Raw genomic sequence first — 18,050 nt, 5'->3', positions numbered from 1 at the left:
AAAAAAATAAAAAAACACACATCATTGTAAAATCAATACACTTCATCGTTCCACTCAGAATCTAAAAGGTGGGCAAGTGGATGTCGTTCTGCTGTATAGTAAGTTACAAGTGGGTCACTGTATAATGGATGGTATTAAATTTTAATTCAATGATAGAATATCATTGTATAAGAATAACGATTCTGAGCGGAGACTGAATCTAGGTATAAGATATATTATATACTTATATCTATATTATTAAAAAAAATTGATCTATAATAAATTCCAGATTAATAATATCACAATATCCTTTAGGTACTTATAACGCGTTATACATCAACAACAAACCGTTATATACTATCATAGATATATAATAGTATACTTTAGAAGTTTCTAGTACCTACCCACGATTCACGAATATTATTATACAATCACAACGAAATAACTAAAATAGTTATTCTAGGTTTTTTAATATGTAATTTCGTCCAAATTTGAACTTAAAATTAGTATAAAAATAAACTGTGCTTATGTTTTTTTTTGATTTTTTGGTAACAGAATTAACTATTTACATGGAATCTTGTTTTAAATTTTCAGTCCTTAGATATAAAAGTTGAACATTTTATAAATTTTTAACTACAAAATAATTATTCAATTTTAAATTTGATAAATTTTGTCAAAATTTGAACTTCAAATGCTTATAAAAAAAAAGTTGTGCTTATGTATTTTTAATATTTTTCAACTGCTATTGTAACAATATATCAGGAGCCTTGCATTAAATTTTCACGCTTTTTTACTCAACAAACAAAATTGTATTGATATTTATAGAAAAAAAAAACTAAAAAAATTGAAAACTGAGAATGTCCGTAAATAGCTCAAAAAGTCACAATATTTTCAAAATTTTATCGTGTATAGAAAATGAAAATATTAACATTCAGTGAAATTTTAAAATATCTACAGTCATTCGTTTTTTAATTACAAAAAAATAGGAAAATCGTCACATGAGAAATCGAGCGAATATCAAATGTTGTAAAAATATGAATTTCAAACGCTCATAAAAAATTTAATTTGACTTTCTTGTAGACATTTTTATTTTGTTAAAGGTAGACAATATTATGAGGAATCTTGTATTACATTTTTAAATGCTAATAAAAAAAAACTGTGACTAAGGATTTTTAATTTTTTTCATCTGCCTTTGAAACAATATAATAAGAACCTTGTATTAAACTTTCAAGTATTTTTACTCAACAAATAAAGTTTGGCTGAAGTGCACTTTACCACCCCATGCATATTTTTCGATTTTTTTTTTTGGAACAGTTTGGAACAGTTGCATAAGTAACTCATCGAGTTTAGAACGATGGTGCAATCAGAATTTGTCGCTCTCACTTAGTTATGGCCCTTGGAAGTAAGCAATTTTGCGTTTTTTTACGCATGAGCTACGTGTCACGTCTTTCGCGATTTTTTTTTTTTTATTCGTGAGAGTTATTATATTAATGAAATTATTAATGAGTACCTATTACTTATTTTTAAGCCTAGGTTGTTTTTGTTACTTATGGCACAATCATTTAATTTTGGACTTAAAAATATTAGAACACACAATTACTTTTAATAATAAAATTGTCCGAGCGAGCGCAACGAGCGAGTGACCCCGCTCGGCGACTCGGTGCAACAAAACTGCAATTTTCTTAACCCTGTGACCCACTTGAGGAGGTGTTGCATAGCAAATTGAGGCATATTTTCGTTTTTAATTGTCCGAGCGAGCGCAGCAAACGAGTGACCCCGCTCGGTGACTTGGTGCAACAAAAATGCAATTTTCTTAAACCTGTGACCCACTTGGGGAGGTGTTTCATAGCAAATCGGGGGATAAATTATTATTGCACCATCGTTTTAAACAGGTCAGAATACATAAGTACAAAAAAATAACAATAATAGTCCTCCGCGCGGCATTATAGTAGTGTTGCGCGCATGCGTATAAACGGAAAATTGAAAACTTTGGAAGGCCATAACTTCGAAACTAAGTGAGAGCGACAAATTCTGATTGCACCATCGTTCTTAACTCGACGAGCTACATAGGTTCCAAAAAAAAAAAAAATTGAAAAATTTGCTTGTGGTGGTAAAGTGCACTTGTTCCTAAAGTTTTATTGACATTCATAGAAAAAAAATTAATAATATTGGAAACTGAAAACGTTCCTAAACAGTTCAAAACAAATCAAAATATTTTGAAAATTTTATCATGTATAGAAAATGTAAATATAAAGAACCAGTGAAAATTTCATGTATCTACGGTCATTTGTTTTAAAGTAACATCAAAAACCAAAATCAATTTTCTCGAAAACAGATTTTGTGATAAAATTCCCGTTTTCCTTAATTTTTCTTTTGTTTTTCACGGTGCTTTAGAAAACTACTGGAAAAATTTTACTTTTGACCCCCCAAAGTACCAACTAGATTCACTTTCCTATCAGAACTGTTGAAGAAAATCGAAGCACTTTTACTGTCCTTAAAGGTGATGACAGACACAAAAATAAAAAATAAAAATAAAAATACACATATCATTGCAAAATCAATACATTCGTCGTTTCACTCAGAATTTAAAATTACCCAATATGTTTATTAGGTATGTATTATGTTATAATAATAAATAATAAATTACCCCAAGTTAGAGGGTATCCACACTAGTGGGCCTCCCTCCTCGCGCCATTCAAGTTATCGTCGGATAAGAGGCAATACGTCGTATCTCCAAATAGTGGTTTTTACAGGAAACCCATAAAACTGATATGGGAATCAATGAGATTAGATACGCATGACCATTGTTCAACAATTCTATTCACCTTGGGTTTTTGTGGGATATACGTGATATTTTCACTAATTTATGTTTGTTTTTTCTGTATATTTTGATGTATATATCTCAAAATACCTTTTTTTTACTTACGACGCATTGCCTCTTAACTGACGTTATGTACCATCAAGTTTTTTTTTGCTATCAAATTTACTTATTGTTGTATATAAATATTACAGATTGTAAATATCTATTTTTATCTAGTAAAAGTAAAAAAAAATAATTAATCGATAATAATATTAATAATAATAATAATAACGTTATTACTTATTAGGCACATAATAAATCACATTTATACATTCATGAAAATGTGACCAATTTTGAATACGTAAACGTATAAATTAAACGTAATTTACGATTGTATACCCTTTAATTTTCATGTAGTAGGGGGGGAGCAAAAGTATAGTTGTGTCTCCCTTGGATTATATCTGAGGGGTCTTCAATTACCTCTCTGCCACCACCACCCTTCTCTGACGCCACAGTAGTGACCTGCTTATTAAGAAATGGAAAATGTATACCGTTATTAGCATCTTAATTAGTAGTATTATATTATAATTTTATAACCATAGATCTTATACTCATAGACCGGCCCTGCCAAATTTAGTAACATTATGCTTCATTGTAAGTGATAAAGGGCACAATTTAGTGACTGAATGACCGATGTACGTACATAGTTATACAAATATTTTATTATGTGTAGTACTGTAGTCATAGACTAAGAAACTCAATTAACAAAAAACACCTTTTACACGCGTAAGTTAGACGATTCCGCTCAGATGAACTATTTTTTAAAAAAGATGTGGGATGCCCCCCATTAAAATTCAATAACACACCAATTCCACTTCACCAGTGAACTAAATACCTAGATATCACTCTGAATAAAAGATTAACCTGGTCTAACCACACTAAGCAAAAAAGAAAACAACTTAACTCTCGATTCCATCTACTTGAACCTAACTTGAGTCTTAAAAACAAATTACTACTGTACAAAACAATCATCAGGCCAGTATGGTCATATGGCATCCAAATTTTAGACATGTGTGTATTTGAATATTTTTTATGTGTTTATAAATAAAAAAATGTCATTATTTTTCATATGCGAAAATGTTATAGTTTTAAGATTGGTCCATAAAACTAAAATCTAAAATCTAATAATGAATAATTTCATTTTCACTGTTGCTTAAGTATTTAAAAGAAAAAATACAATTTTAAATACAGCACACAGAAATATAATACCCTTTAATTCTTCCCTGACTATATACATTCACAACTACAAACATTAAGGGCCAGTATTACAATCATTGGTATTCTATGATTACGCTTAACCGACTGATAACAAATTTTATTACCGGCCGAATTCGGCCGGTTAGGAGTCGGTTAAATTTAACGGGAGATGGTAATACTGGCCCTTAAATGTTTTTACTTTATTTACAATATATAAAGTATACATATTAAAAATTAAAATGATTAAAATTGTTTTTACTTCTTTAACTTATGGTATATTGTATTACACAATTAAAAATCAATCGACATTGAGTATTTTGAGTGGAATCAGAGGCGTATTTACGATTTTGGCGCCCTAGGTACACACATTTTGACACCCCTTTTTTCCTCAGATGTCACAAAAAACTTTTACGCCCCCTATCATTTACAATTTCCTTTTTCTCTCAGTTAATAGTGCAGGGCTTGAAACCGGTATAAACCATAATAAAACCGAAACCGAAAACAAAATCAAAACAGTAATCGAATCAGACATTTTTCAATCGGATTCAAGCCATGTAAAAGCGATAACCCAAAATTTATATTTTCCCCTTATCGAATTTATGCTTCCACTAATTTAGAGAACACTTTTATTTTACCATTAACACTCCATTTATTCCTAATAAAAAATTCAACCTTTATAATCAAATAAAACAAATTATAATTTTAGAATTTAATTTTTTTTTTATGACAATTTAACAAAATACATTATATATATATGATATATTATATAGAAATATGTGTAGAAATTTAAAAGATATTATAAAAAAGATAAAGATTACACTTATCAGTTAAAAAAATAAAAATAAATAAATAATTTGGCGCCCCGCGGAAATTGCCCCCTCGTCGCCCACCCTTAAATGCGCCACTGAGTGGAATGATTTTAAATTAATTAGTATTTAAGTAAATTAAAATGTAGGTATATAAAACAATAACTTACGATGCTTGGTAATCCTGTATATTAAAAAAAAAACATTTTTTTTTTTTTTTATTATTAAATTTCATTAATAATTGGATGATATTTATTTTTGTGAGCACACAAATTTTTGATTCTCGTGAAGTTTTTTTCGCAGATATCACATTTAAATTTCTTTATGCTAGGCTCTAGTGCACGGCAACTGCTTAAATGTTCTTTGAGATGTGACTTTTTTTTAAATAGTTTCAAGCAGTGAGCGCAGCTCAACTTTGCTTCTTCGTGTGTTTTTCTATGTACCATGAACAAATCTCGGTTTTTAAAACGTGCACCACAATTATCACAAATACAATTTTGTGGTTCATGGATAGATTTGTGATACCTAAAAATATTAAATATGAACAAAATAAAATTAATAATTAAAAAAAGTTTATTATGAGCATTAATCATACTTTATATTTGATGGCTGGCTTGTAGAGTAATTACATTGATCACAACGGAACCAAACTAACTTTTGATGAACAAGACGATTGTGTCTACGCAATGATGATACAGTTGAAAACTCCTTTTTACACTCCTGGCAATGATGCTCTTTGACCTTTGAATGAGTATTTTCATGAATTTTTAAATTGTACATTGTCTGAGCTTTAAAATCACATATCTGACAAGGGTATAAACCAATATGAACATTCAAATGTATATCAAGAGTCTTTTGTTGAGTAAACTTCTTTTGACATATTTGACAAACAAAGGATTTTTCTCTATGGACATTCTCATGTATCTCTAGACGTTCTTCAGACAAAAACAGCTTTCCACACTTTTTGCAACTATAGTTCTTGGTCATGTCAATGTGCACACTTGAGTCATGTACAATGAGATCGTTAAATTTCGTAAATATTTCTGAACAGACATTACAGGAATATGTTTTACGCTGATATCGATTATATTTAGTCATTGATATTGATATTCCATTCTTTAAAATAGGTTTTTCATTTTCCTTTTGTATTTTTTTCATAGAAATAGCTTTGGGATTCCACCAATTGGCTTGGGTGAAATTAGTGTCTCTTTTGCTTAATACACTCATGGCTATATCCAAACATTCTTTACCAGATATGGTATCATTAATTAAATCTTCAGGTGGCTGTACTTTTTTCATATATTTTGGGACAGGTGAAACTGTAGATATAAGATCACTTTCATTCCATGGTTGTGATAAACCATTCCATAAGGAATCACTTTCAAAAAAACTGATACTCAAGTCTGACATTTGAGATGGTGTGAATCCCATTGGTACTAAGTTTGTTATGTCAGAATTGAACTAAAAACAAATATAAATCTATTAACAATGGTGTACATAAGTGCGGTGTTATTTTTTTAAGGGTGGCTAAAGTTATTTAGGTTACACAACTTTTAGTACTATTTCTAGTGAGCATACACAGAATTAATGGCAAGCTTAAAATAATTTCAAATCATTAATTATGATAATCTATAAAATATTAATAGGTAGTATTTTGTATTTAGTAAATGCTAGTCCAACCGGCTACATGGATCATTAAATATTAATAATTTTAAATATGTAATACCTATTAGTATAGGCGTAGAATGGGGGATGGGGTCTATAGCCCCCCCTGGAACTTTTTTTAGCTCTCCATCACATACGTTTTTAGAATACCTATAATATGTTGTGCCTAAACATAATAGGCTACAGCCCCTCTAAATAAATTCATCGTCCTATACCCATGCGACATGCCGACATTCAAGTAATTTTTCTAAGCAATAATCTTATGCAGTTTTTTATAAGGTACATCCAAGTTATCACTTAACTTAAGATAAGCCTTTAAGATGACATGATACCCGCATGTGTTGTCTCCGTCTTACAAGTGCATAACATAGCAAATTTTACACTCTGCAGAACATGTGTAGCTCCATTACTTTAAAAATTAGAGGAAATTTACCTCTTATAAAATCTAAAGGAAGGTACAATTATTATCTGGGCAACCTCATGGGATTTTTAATAATTTTAATTTTAAAGCGAGTTATGAGTTATTGAGTATTTTAAGAATAGATGTACAAAAAATTTACAATTTTAAAATACTCATAACTCGCGTTAAAATTAAAATATAATAAAAAGCGCATGAGATTGCCTAAGTAATAATCTTACCTAAAAAATTTTTAAGAGGTCAATTCGCTCTAATTTTTAAACTAACAGAGCTACACGTGTTCTGTTGAGCGTAAAATTTGCTATGTTACGCACTTGAAAGACAGAGACAACACATGCAGGCATCACATCCTCTTAAATTAAGAAGTTGAAAAAATTATTTTTAAGGTTAATTTAAATATAATATTACCACTAGGTCAGACTCGTTCTTATCCTGTCTGTATTGCTGTAAGAATGCATTGGTGTTATCACAGAGCAATTTGAATTTGCCCCAAGAATCCAAACTCAATATGCAACTAGTACATATATTAGTCGGTTCATCAGGATTTAATAACACCTGAGAATATAATTAAAAATTAAAAAATATACCTAGTTGTAATACCTACCAAGTTTGTAATTAACTGATATTTACCTCGATTTGCACACAATTTCTTATAGTCTCTTCAAGAGCTGGTTCTTCAAATATTGATATCATTTTACTATGTCCATCATCTTCGCGAAGACATAATCGACACACTTTTTCAAAATCAATTATTAATGGAGCCATATTAAAATATTCTTTATAGTATTTAGATAGGTCTAATGCACATAATTGGAAAAAATTAATTTATTAAACATCGGGTTACTGCCATAGTCTATTAGTGTTTATACTCATATAAGTAAAAATATACATAGGTACTTATTTAAAATGAACAATAATATTCATTAAAAAAAGGTTGAACATTTTCAACTCGTGTTTAAGTGTTTTATGGTACTATAATGTAAAAGAACTTAATTAACATAAATATACAAATTAATAAATAATAAATTACAAGCAAAATACAAATGAGCTATAGGTATAATAAATAATAATAGTTTAATTGATAACATATTATCAAATTACCATTCTCGAATCAAGGGATTGGGCGCGGACTAGGTTGGAGGGTGAGGGGGGTTGACCACGAAATGTAGTACAACTGGCGGAGTTCGGGGGGATATTTTCCTTTTAGCATTACTAGCGCCGTCTTGGTGGATACTTATGGAACTAGAAATTTGTATGATGTGTTTTAGTTCCATAAGTATCCACCAAGACGGCTCTAGTAATGCTAAAAGGAAAATATCCTCCCGAACTCCGCCTGTTGTACTACATTTCGTAACCATAATATTCATCTCATGTCCAGTCCTGTATAGATCTATTTTGTCATGCATACAACAATTGCGTTGGGTTAAATTGACATAGATAACAATACCTACAAAATAAATTAAGTATCACTATTATTATTTATGTATAGTTATGGACAATAAATATAACTAGTTAAAAATATAAGCACAAGTACCTATTTAATATTTATAATTTTTTAAATCACGATAACTCATGACTCATGAATTACTAGGTACCTACTTTTAGGTACAAAAGTGTAGACTGTAGAGATGATATTTATATAGAAAATTACTCGATAAAAAAATTTTGACTTAGCTGTTTTTACGAAAACATTTAAAATTTAAGATATAAATGAAAAACCTATTTTGTGATTTTTGGCCTTGAATATAATTATTAGTAGTGTAGTTTTATGGGGAAATCTATAAAATGTTGGTCAATAAAACCAGAGTTTTTTATTTTATAATTAGGGCAATGTTGATTATTGGCAAAGGTGGGCAAGTTAATGAAAATAAATTAACTGTGGCAACTGGCAAGTTAAGTTTACTTCAATTAAATTGCCTTCAGTTAAATTAAAAGTTAACGAAAAATAAATAAACCTAACTAGGTTAAAAAAAAGTTAAATTTATTCAAGTTACAATATTATAAAGTCATAAACTGCTCTAGTATTTTGATTTACAGAAACATTTATCAATACGTTTAACACTGCGCAAAAAATTAGATTAATATAATGTATACCTAATTAGAAAAAAAATGACCAAAACCGAAAAAGAGTCATCGAATCAGTCATTTTTAGGCTGGTTGTCGAACAGATTTCACCCCCACTGCTGATCCCTTGGGTGTGGGAAAGTCAAAAATAAATTAATCCCCAAACCGTCGTTCCACTGCTCGACGGCACGTCCAACTCGACGACTGTCGTCAGGTACCATAATCATATTATGTATCATGAGTGACAATGTCGGTTTTCTTCTACCTGATTCCAACGTGATGCAACTACATGGTTATACACATTTTAATTGTTTTACAGTTCATCAGAGTTTTACTATGGCTCAGACATCAACAGTGAGTGACTACAAAGCACACGGATAGCGGTGAGAACCAATTTCTAAAGGTTGGCTCTAGCTCTATGCAAGGATGGAGAATCACCATGGAAGATTCCCACACTCATATCAGGGGTATGAAACTCCGTGAATTGGCCGAATTGATCGATTGTGGCCTTGAACATGGTCTCCAGAGGGGCGTGGCATACGTGAAATAGGGAATGGTAAACAAGCCGACCCCGCGTAACGTATCCCGCTAAGTTCCGGTAAACGTTTACATAATATGGGTGACTTTGCCCGACTTTGGGTCTAACATCATATTAGTGCGGTAAACGTTTCCGTGTTTTTCGGAAGTTTAGACTTCAGATCATAGGTAAACAAGACCCCAATCAGCTGATCGAGTTTCGCTTCAATATTGTTCTATATTGTTCTATGCTCATATCCTGGAACTTCCTGATGATCCGAGTGCCTCATTTTTTGGAGTATATGATGGTCATGGCGATAATAATTTTTTTTAGAGAATAGCAACTACAAATATAACAGTCGGTCGTGTGTCTAAAATACAGTTGCACCAGTTTTCGATTAGAAATACACTGATACACATTATAATGAATCTAGGAAAAAGTCAGGGGCGGATCCAGAAATTTTCTGAAGGGGGGCGCACATTATGAGGACATTTAATTATATTGGTCTTCCGATTTTTCACAGTTAAACCATTTAATTCCATTGAAGTTAAACTTATATAATGATAATAATAAATGAATATTCTTTAAATACTACCTACATACCTACTTAGTACAAACATATTATCAATTTATCATTTCTGAGTTCTGTTAAGTTCATCTTAACTACATTTCTATTTTAAAAGTTGTTTAATGTTTTGTATTAATTTATTGAAAAATGATGGCTAGTTCAATATATTATATTTCGAAAACGACGATCGGACGATAACGCCATACGGCATGCCGACGGTGTAGCGCGTTGCCTAAAAATATTTTGAATGTAATATTTATTTTTAGATTTAATATAAATATTAACCACAATAATAGCAAAAATAAACATGTTGAATGTAGATAATATTATAAAAAAAATTTATAACTGTCGTGGCCGGCCATTTGAGGTTTAAAAAAGCGTCTTACTGTCTGTCTTACACAATTATTATTTTATGGAAACATTTTTTACAACTAAATATGGACTGAGGGGCAGTCTTGTAAAGAATACTTTTATTTTGTATTCGGAAAACATATTCGAATAAATGAGAATTAAGGTATTCAAAATACGTATTCGAATAGTTCTTAAAAAATATATTCATAATACATATTCGAATACTTTAAAAAGTATTCGAATACTATCAGAATACTTTTTTCGCTACTATAGTTTTTGTCAGTTTTTGAATAATTGGTAATTAACATTTATTCATTAATAATTAAACAAACAACGTAATCATAAGTTATGTATACATTTTGACCACATATGATACGGCCGATACGGGCCATACGGGATACAACATTGGTGTTTATCAGTGGCGCCGAAGTCCATGGTGACGTCGGGCCATGGCCCGACCTCTTTTTTAAAAAATGTGGCCGGATGGCCATATTTTATTTACTTCATAACTCCAATATGAGCATGAGTATGAATAAATGTATATTTAGGGTACCTCTATATTAAATAATTAAGATATTGAGGCCGGGAAGTTTTAAAATTGCCTGACCACATTTTAAAAACTTTGGCGCCACTGGTGTTTATAATATTATAAAAATAATCATATCATGGGCCAATATGATATTTCGTTTAAAGAATAAAAATTAATGTTCATGATTTATTATATGTCTTGTCACAAATTTAAAACTATTTTTCTGCATCGGAAAAAAGTATTTTTTTAATGAACATATTTTAGTAAGTGGTTTTACAATGGTGTTCACTTTTTTTTTTATCCTGTATACAAAATTTCTACCTGAAGGAGTGCTTTGATTTCAACTTATAATATCTTATTTTTTAGCAAATTGGATTAAGATGGTACTTTTTTGGTTTTCTAAACAATTATTTAATGCCATAGGAAAAACCACCGACAAATCACAAAAAACCGCTAAAAACTAATTCTAACACTTTGTTAATTACCATAGAAACGAATAAAAATAATGATTTTAGTTATTTTGTTGTAATTTATAATATTAGTTTAAGTTATATTAATTTAACTTATTACAGGCTATAATAAATAATAACAATATCCAGACTGACAAACTGTCTCCGCCAGTGGCGTTTCGAAGGTATTATTTTGGAGCAATTGCTCCTTCAAAATTGTTGGTTGGTGGGTGGTCCCCCTATCACAAAATACCTTGTCACCTAGGTGACTAGATATATCGTAGAAATATCATATCCGATTATACAAATCGTTACAAATGTTCGCATATTTTGCAAATTTTTAATTTAAACTTTTTTGCTGAGTTGGGAATGCCGTTATAAACATCAAGGGGGTAGCTTGTATACATTTTTGCTCCTCACAAAAAATGAGTTCAACACGCCACTGGTCTCCGCTTAGAATCGTTTTTTGTATATAATGATATTATATCATTGAATTAAAATTTAATACAATCCATTATACAGTGACTCACTTGTAACTTACTGTACCACAGAGCGACATCCACTTACCCACTTTTTTATTTTATAAAACTAATAAACTATGTCTTGATCAAAATTATGTCCATTGAATGTTTAATTATTCTATTGTTATTACTATATTTGAATTTAGGTGCAGGGATAGCACAATATGCTTACAAAAATTTACATAAATGTATTACCATGAGACCAGAGTATAAAAAGAATAAAATTAGTGATGCCTTACAACTGGTAATACTGTATAAATATTCCAAAATAGCATTTATAGTATCATGTATTTTCTTTCTAGGATTTCATGGACATGGACACTGCTATGGCTGAAGATGAAGTTTTAAAAGATGAGCTTTCTGGATCAACTGCTGTAGTTGTTTTATTAAAAGATAAAAAAATGTATTATGTAAGGAAATATATATTATGTTAAATGTTATCTGATTTCCATTTTTCTAATTTACATTTTTCTTAAAATCTAGGCAAAGTTTGGAGATTCAAGAGCTATTGCAAACCGAACAATGAGTTAGAAACCAAAAGAATTTTAACAGCTGGTGGTCGGGTCAGGTTTAACAGGGTGAATGGCAAATTGGCTCTATCCAGAGCTCTAGGAGATTATATTTACAAAAAAAATGACCAAAAAAAATTAGATGAACAAATTGTTATTGGTAAGTCTGATTTACAAAATTCTATTAATCTTGGTAACGTTCATGAGGTAAAAATATATGCCAACAGTTATATTTTATCTACCCGTATCAGAGTGCATGGTAGTGTCACTAAAGGCCCGTATTACAATAGTTGAAGTCCGGTTAAACCACCGAATTCGTCCGGTAAAATCAGTGGTTCAAGCGTAAACGAGGTTTAAACTATGATTGTAAAACGGGCCCTAAGCTCTTTAACAAAGTTCCAAAACCAATCCTTATAGTGCTTCTGGCCTCATAAAAACCCAAGATCTGCTATGCTGAAGCTAGCAAAAAATTAATGATATCCAACATAGCCCTAAATTATCTAACCGTGAAAAAGGGCCAAGTCTCAGACCTTACACAAAAAAAGTAAAAATATAATTTTAAATAATTTTAATATTATATCATATTTTCTAAATAAAATATAATTAATAATTAATAATATTTTACCTTATATTTTTTCCTTTTTATAATTGTCTCTTGTAGATAAAAAGTAATATAATTGCCCTATATAAATCTCAAATCATTTTTGTATACCTACTTATAATTTTTTTTATATATATATAATATGCTATGATAGCATGATATACTAATGCCTAATACATAATTGGAACACTGATGATGTAAATAACATTTTCATGTAACACACAAGTCCATCCAGTACTTTAGAGGATGATGTTAATATTTAGAGCATGAGTTAAAAATGAAACAAAATTATGCATAAATATTTTAATACGAAACATAGTGCGTTAAATGTTATGTAATTTTAAACAAAATATTTGTACAATCAGACGTTTATAAGTTTTTAGCACTCAAAGGACTGGCCGTATTATAATTTTTGTGAATGAATATTGATAAAAATAATAGTACAATTTGTATTTGTTAAAATGATTGAGTAATATCAATTAATATTATATTTTTAATAGTTTTAAGAGTTATATAACTTTAAAAAAAACATGTCATTATATTATATTAGTTAACTACTAGTACCTATTTGAAATAAAAATATGGTTTCTTAGATTGATAGTATGTTAAACCAATGTCTCATATCCATATTCCACGAACACGTCAACAAATTCAAAATATGAATAAAAAGAACATTACCTAACCTGAGCACGCCTCTGCACTGGGAATTGGGATACGGGGAAAGTTCCTTGTGGGCCGATCGTCGTTTTTTAACTGGACCTGTAAAGTTGCAAGATTAAAAATTATTTGATGATAGTAAACTACGTGTACCTATATGCATTGTTTGTTGCCGTATTACGATTTTGGCTGTATTATAAATAGTACCTATCGGTACCTACTTGGATTAATTATTTATACCTATTTATTTTTATATTTTAATATTGATAAATATTATAATTAATATTATTTATTAATATTAAAATATTGATATTATTTAATTATGTATCTACTTAAATTAGTACCTTATATTGTTATTATAATATTATGTTATATTATACATAATACATGCATGGCATTTTGCCCGATTTTGGTTACATTTAGTAAAACAAGCTGATAACTTTATATTCTGAGGGAGCAATGAATGTATTTGATATGTGTAGGTATGTGTATTTTTTTTGTGTTCGTTATCAATTTTTGGGGCAATAAAAATTATTCAATTTTCTAATTTGTCTTCTTTTTTGGTAGGTAAATGTATCTTGGTACTATGACTATGAGTGATCAAACGTAAAAACATCACAGTAGCTTTCAAAAGTGTCGGGAAAAAAAAATATTTATGATCTTTTTAAGCTGTTTATAGATATGAAAAATATACGAATACATTTTTTTGACTTTTATTACAGCTTTTGAAAACTACTTGGAATTTTTCACTTTTGAACCCCCAAAGGCTAGATTCTCTTTTCTACCAGTCAGTACCAGAAAAGATGCAGAAGTAGAAAACCTAAGCATTTTTATTTTTTACTCCCCCAAATGGTGATGACTGACATCTGTTCGAAAAAAAACTGATATCAATGTAGGTAGCCCGAAGGTAATAGGTACCTATTACTTATGTACTATTTTTTTATAATGAAGTTTTAATAGTGTATAATATCTTCCCAAATGCGTAATATACCTAGTATAGTTAAATATAGTATTTATTAAAGTATTTAAATTGTCAAAAAAATTATTTAAATCATCACCATATTACATTAAAATATTAAATAGGTACAATTGCATTCAATCTTTACATCATGCTACTTTTCTTATAATCAATGTTAATGGGTTAATCATAATTCAAGTTTCCTAAAATAGCATTAGTTTTAAGGAAAACGTCCAAATATTATCAAAATGTTTCATTATTATTTATTTTTCGATTCAATAATTGTAAAACTTTGGCCCATGGGCCTCAAAATGTCTTAATCCGGGCTTGGGTACTTATACACGTAATAAATATTATCTATTTTATCGAAGAATATGAACGTTTGTACGTGTAGCCCCCGTCGTCGTTCGGTAACGAAATACAAACATGAAGTAAATGATACTACAACAATATAATTGCCTAAAAGCAAAAATTCAAATAGATATTAATAGCTACCGATAGAAATAGTTTATTGGAAAATGGTGTGCGTCGTCAATTTATTTCTTGCAATGTTTTGACTGTTTCGAGAATTATTGATGTTTATCTAATATTTCATAAGGTTGTAATACATAAAATACAAGGAAAAGTTAAGTTATGCGCGGCGGTGGTTTTTGAGCGTTCGACCGCGTCCATTAGCTAATTTTAAACTATATTATTTTCATATAAATACCTATTTTGTTCACAGGAAAAAACCATGTCCCGCACGTGCCTACATAAATCGGGGCCTGCAAATGTAAGCATTCTTAATTTTATTTTTTTCTTTCTCGGAGAGATTCTGCCCCCTCCCCAACCACCAGTACCACTAGCCATAGTCACGGGCCCATAAGCCACTGATCGTTATTATTATGCATATTGTCTTGCCATAGCTTTATCTTTATGCCCTTATTTTAGTTATGAGTGTTCTACTTTATTAATATTGTTATAATATTATCATAAACATTATTACTTGTTTTCTGTTATTGACATACGAATATATAAATAAAATCATAGTTTTATGGGCTAAGACGTTATGGATTTTACAACAATTTTTCCTGAAAAGAGCCATTCGTTTACATTCATCTTCTGACTTCTGTGTACCTATATAGTTACAAGAGGCCAGTTATAGTAATCAAGTACGCAAAGTCTTAAATACAATTATAAAACGTAGCGGTAATATCGGTTTCCGTAGTGTAGTGGTTATCACGTGTGCTTCACACGCACAAGGTCCCCGGTTCGATCCCGGGCGGAAACATTTTTAATTTTTGCTATTAAATACATTTTTTTCATTTATTATAATATTATTTATAATTTGAGATGACTATTATGAAAACGTAGCACGCTATTCGATATTTTTGTTTTACTAGGAAAATCTATGATTCACAAATATGTTTTTGTTAATATAATGTAATACGGAAAATTATGTGTTAAATTTTTAGTGCAAATTTTAAATTATAATTTGCCTGTTTTTACTTTTAAGTGCATAAATTATGCATATTTAACACTTTTTAGTGTATTCAATTCACAGCCTTACGCGAGTATCTTATAAATGAAACATTCAGTTAATAAGAATAATACTACCAACTATTAATTATTAGGTATTTATTTTAATCATTATTGTTTAAAATTGATAGTATCTATGTATTATTAATTAAAATTAAAATTATACAATTTTTATGTGCCCCCCTCCTATCAAAATATCGAAGAACCACCCCTAGTCAGCAGCACAAACTCTAATAATTAATATTTTAAACTAAAATATTATTAAAAGCTAGGGGGAGGGGCCAGTGGCGTGCAGATAAGACACAGATAGGGCCTAGGCCCCACTTGAAAATGGGGTGGGTGTGGGTGGTATTTTTTGTTAAGAATTTTACAAGTTACTAAAATTAAATTTGTAAATGTTATTTTACTACGTGTCATTTTACTACGTTCTTTTAGTTTTGGGTGTGTGGAGGGTGTAAAACTTATTAACTTTGTCCCACTTATGGAAAAAGCGATCTGCACGCCACTGGTGGGGGGGGGGGCTTGGCCTCTATACACTGATAGACCCCACTAATTGTGCCTATGGTGTAGTAGTGTAAATAGTGTAATTTTATCTTAATTATAGTTTTACGAAGTACCTACATAGATCCAGGGCTCGTAAGTTCATGGCGTCCATGCACTAAAAGTTGCATAAATTAGTATGCATTCATGCAATAAACATTGGAAAAATGTGCACTAAAAATTGCAGAAAACAATTTTAATTTATGCACTCAAAATATGCACAATGTAAAAAGTATTTACAGATCAACACTTAGTTGTCGGTTGAAAAAAATCAGCACAAAATTCCGATACAAAATGTTTTAAATGGCCTGCAATGGTTTGTTTTTCTTTCGGCAATGTTTAAGGTGAAATATGAATAATTTTGTTTATCGTATATGGTATACACTATACCTAACACCTATATCTAGTACAGTCGTAGTACTTATAGTACCTAATCACGAAATCTAACGGACAAACGTATGCTAGTAATTAACAGGAGTACAGGACGAATGTACGCATGTGTTGTCTCCGTTTTACCAATTTAAAACGGGGGGCTATACAAAGTTATAAAATATATGTAAAGAAACTCAAAAAAGTATAAATCTTTGATTCAATTAGATCGAAAAGAAAATTTTAGAAAATGGTTTTGTGACCAACATGTTTCAAGATAAAACTGTTTGTTTAGAAAATATAAAATAATACAATTATTGCCATTGGAATTATTGAGTAAAATAATATTAAATTATATTAAACGTAAATTATTAGACAAGTGTTACATTCAACAATTTTATTAAAATCAAAGTATTCAACCGGAAATGTTTTTTGTATAAACCGTAATTTCCAAAAAAATTTTAGAGTAAATATTGTTCATTTTTTATTTAGCATATATGGTTTGTGGTTACATGCATTAGTTAGAGTTATAATATGTTAACGTACAGTGAATTTAATTAATATATAACAGATGAATAAAATAAAAATAAACAAGTAAAATATGAGAAAATATGAGTAATATTAATAAGGTAACAATAAGGTATTAGAGATCTAGTTCTAGTTCCTCCAGCCATTTAATAAATTTTGGAGGGGTTGTGAGGCAGTCGATTCTGGGACCTTGGTAGGCGTAGATAGGACATACAAAAGCTATGTGATAGATGGTCTGCTTCTCTGCTCCACAGTCACATTCTGGTGAGTCTCTCATGCACCATTTGTGCAGGGAATCTGCACATCTACCGTGCGAGGTTCGTATTCTATTAAGTGTGCACCACAGATTTCGCTGTAGGTCAAATCCTGTGGGTATATGTCCTGGTGATATGTTACCTAGGATGTTGTCGTTCTCTGCCGCGGCTGTCCACGTTTGTTCCCATTGC

At 30.2% G+C, this 18,050-nt stretch overlaps 1 protein-coding gene, 1 non-coding gene and 1 pseudogene across 2 annotated transcripts; 2 read left to right on the top strand and 1 right to left on the bottom strand.

Moving 5' to 3' along the window:
- Positions 1-4,660: 4,660 nt before the first annotated feature.
- On the bottom strand, positions 4,661-7,985 carry LOC100162281 (zinc finger protein 214). Its single transcript, XM_001942681.5, has 4 exons — positions 7,556-7,985; positions 7,334-7,480; positions 5,438-6,303; positions 4,661-5,367 (listed from the first exon to the last, which is right to left on the bottom strand). The coding sequence occupies exons 1-4, from the start codon at positions 7,688-7,690 to the stop codon at positions 5,067-5,069; spliced, it is 1,449 nt and encodes a 482-aa protein (XP_001942716.1). The 5' UTR covers positions 7,691-7,985; the 3' UTR covers positions 4,661-5,066.
- A 1,340-nt stretch (positions 7,986-9,325) lies between these two features.
- Positions 9,326-12,936, top strand: LOC100166887 (annotated as a pseudogene).
- A 2,910-nt stretch (positions 12,937-15,846) lies between these two features.
- Positions 15,847-15,919, top strand: TRNAV-CAC. Its single transcript has one exon. It is a non-coding gene; the product is annotated as a tRNA-Val (tRNA).
- Positions 15,920-18,050: the final 2,131 nt, after the last annotated feature.

This window comes from Acyrthosiphon pisum, chromosome A1 (genome assembly GCF_005508785.2).
Source record: "Acyrthosiphon pisum isolate AL4f chromosome A1, pea_aphid_22Mar2018_4r6ur, whole genome shotgun sequence".
Lineage (NCBI taxonomy): Eukaryota > Metazoa > Arthropoda > Insecta > Hemiptera > Aphididae > Acyrthosiphon > Acyrthosiphon pisum.
This window is presented reverse-complemented; position numbering and strand designations above follow the sequence as displayed.

Bases quoted from the DNA above. Each gene is read 5' to 3' on its own strand.
- LOC100162281 (XM_001942681.5), bottom strand. From the start codon at position 7,690: ATGGCTCCATTAATAATTGATTTTGAAAAAGTGTGTCGATTATGTCTT. The intron at 7,481-7,555 runs GTAAATATCAGT...TTATATTCTCAG, and splicing joins GAAATTGTGTGCAAATCGAG to GTGTTATTAAATCCTGATGA. The intron at 6,304-7,333 runs GTAATATTATAT...ATTTGTTTTTAG, and splicing joins AGAACGAGTCTGACCTAGTG to TTCAATTCTGACATAACAAA.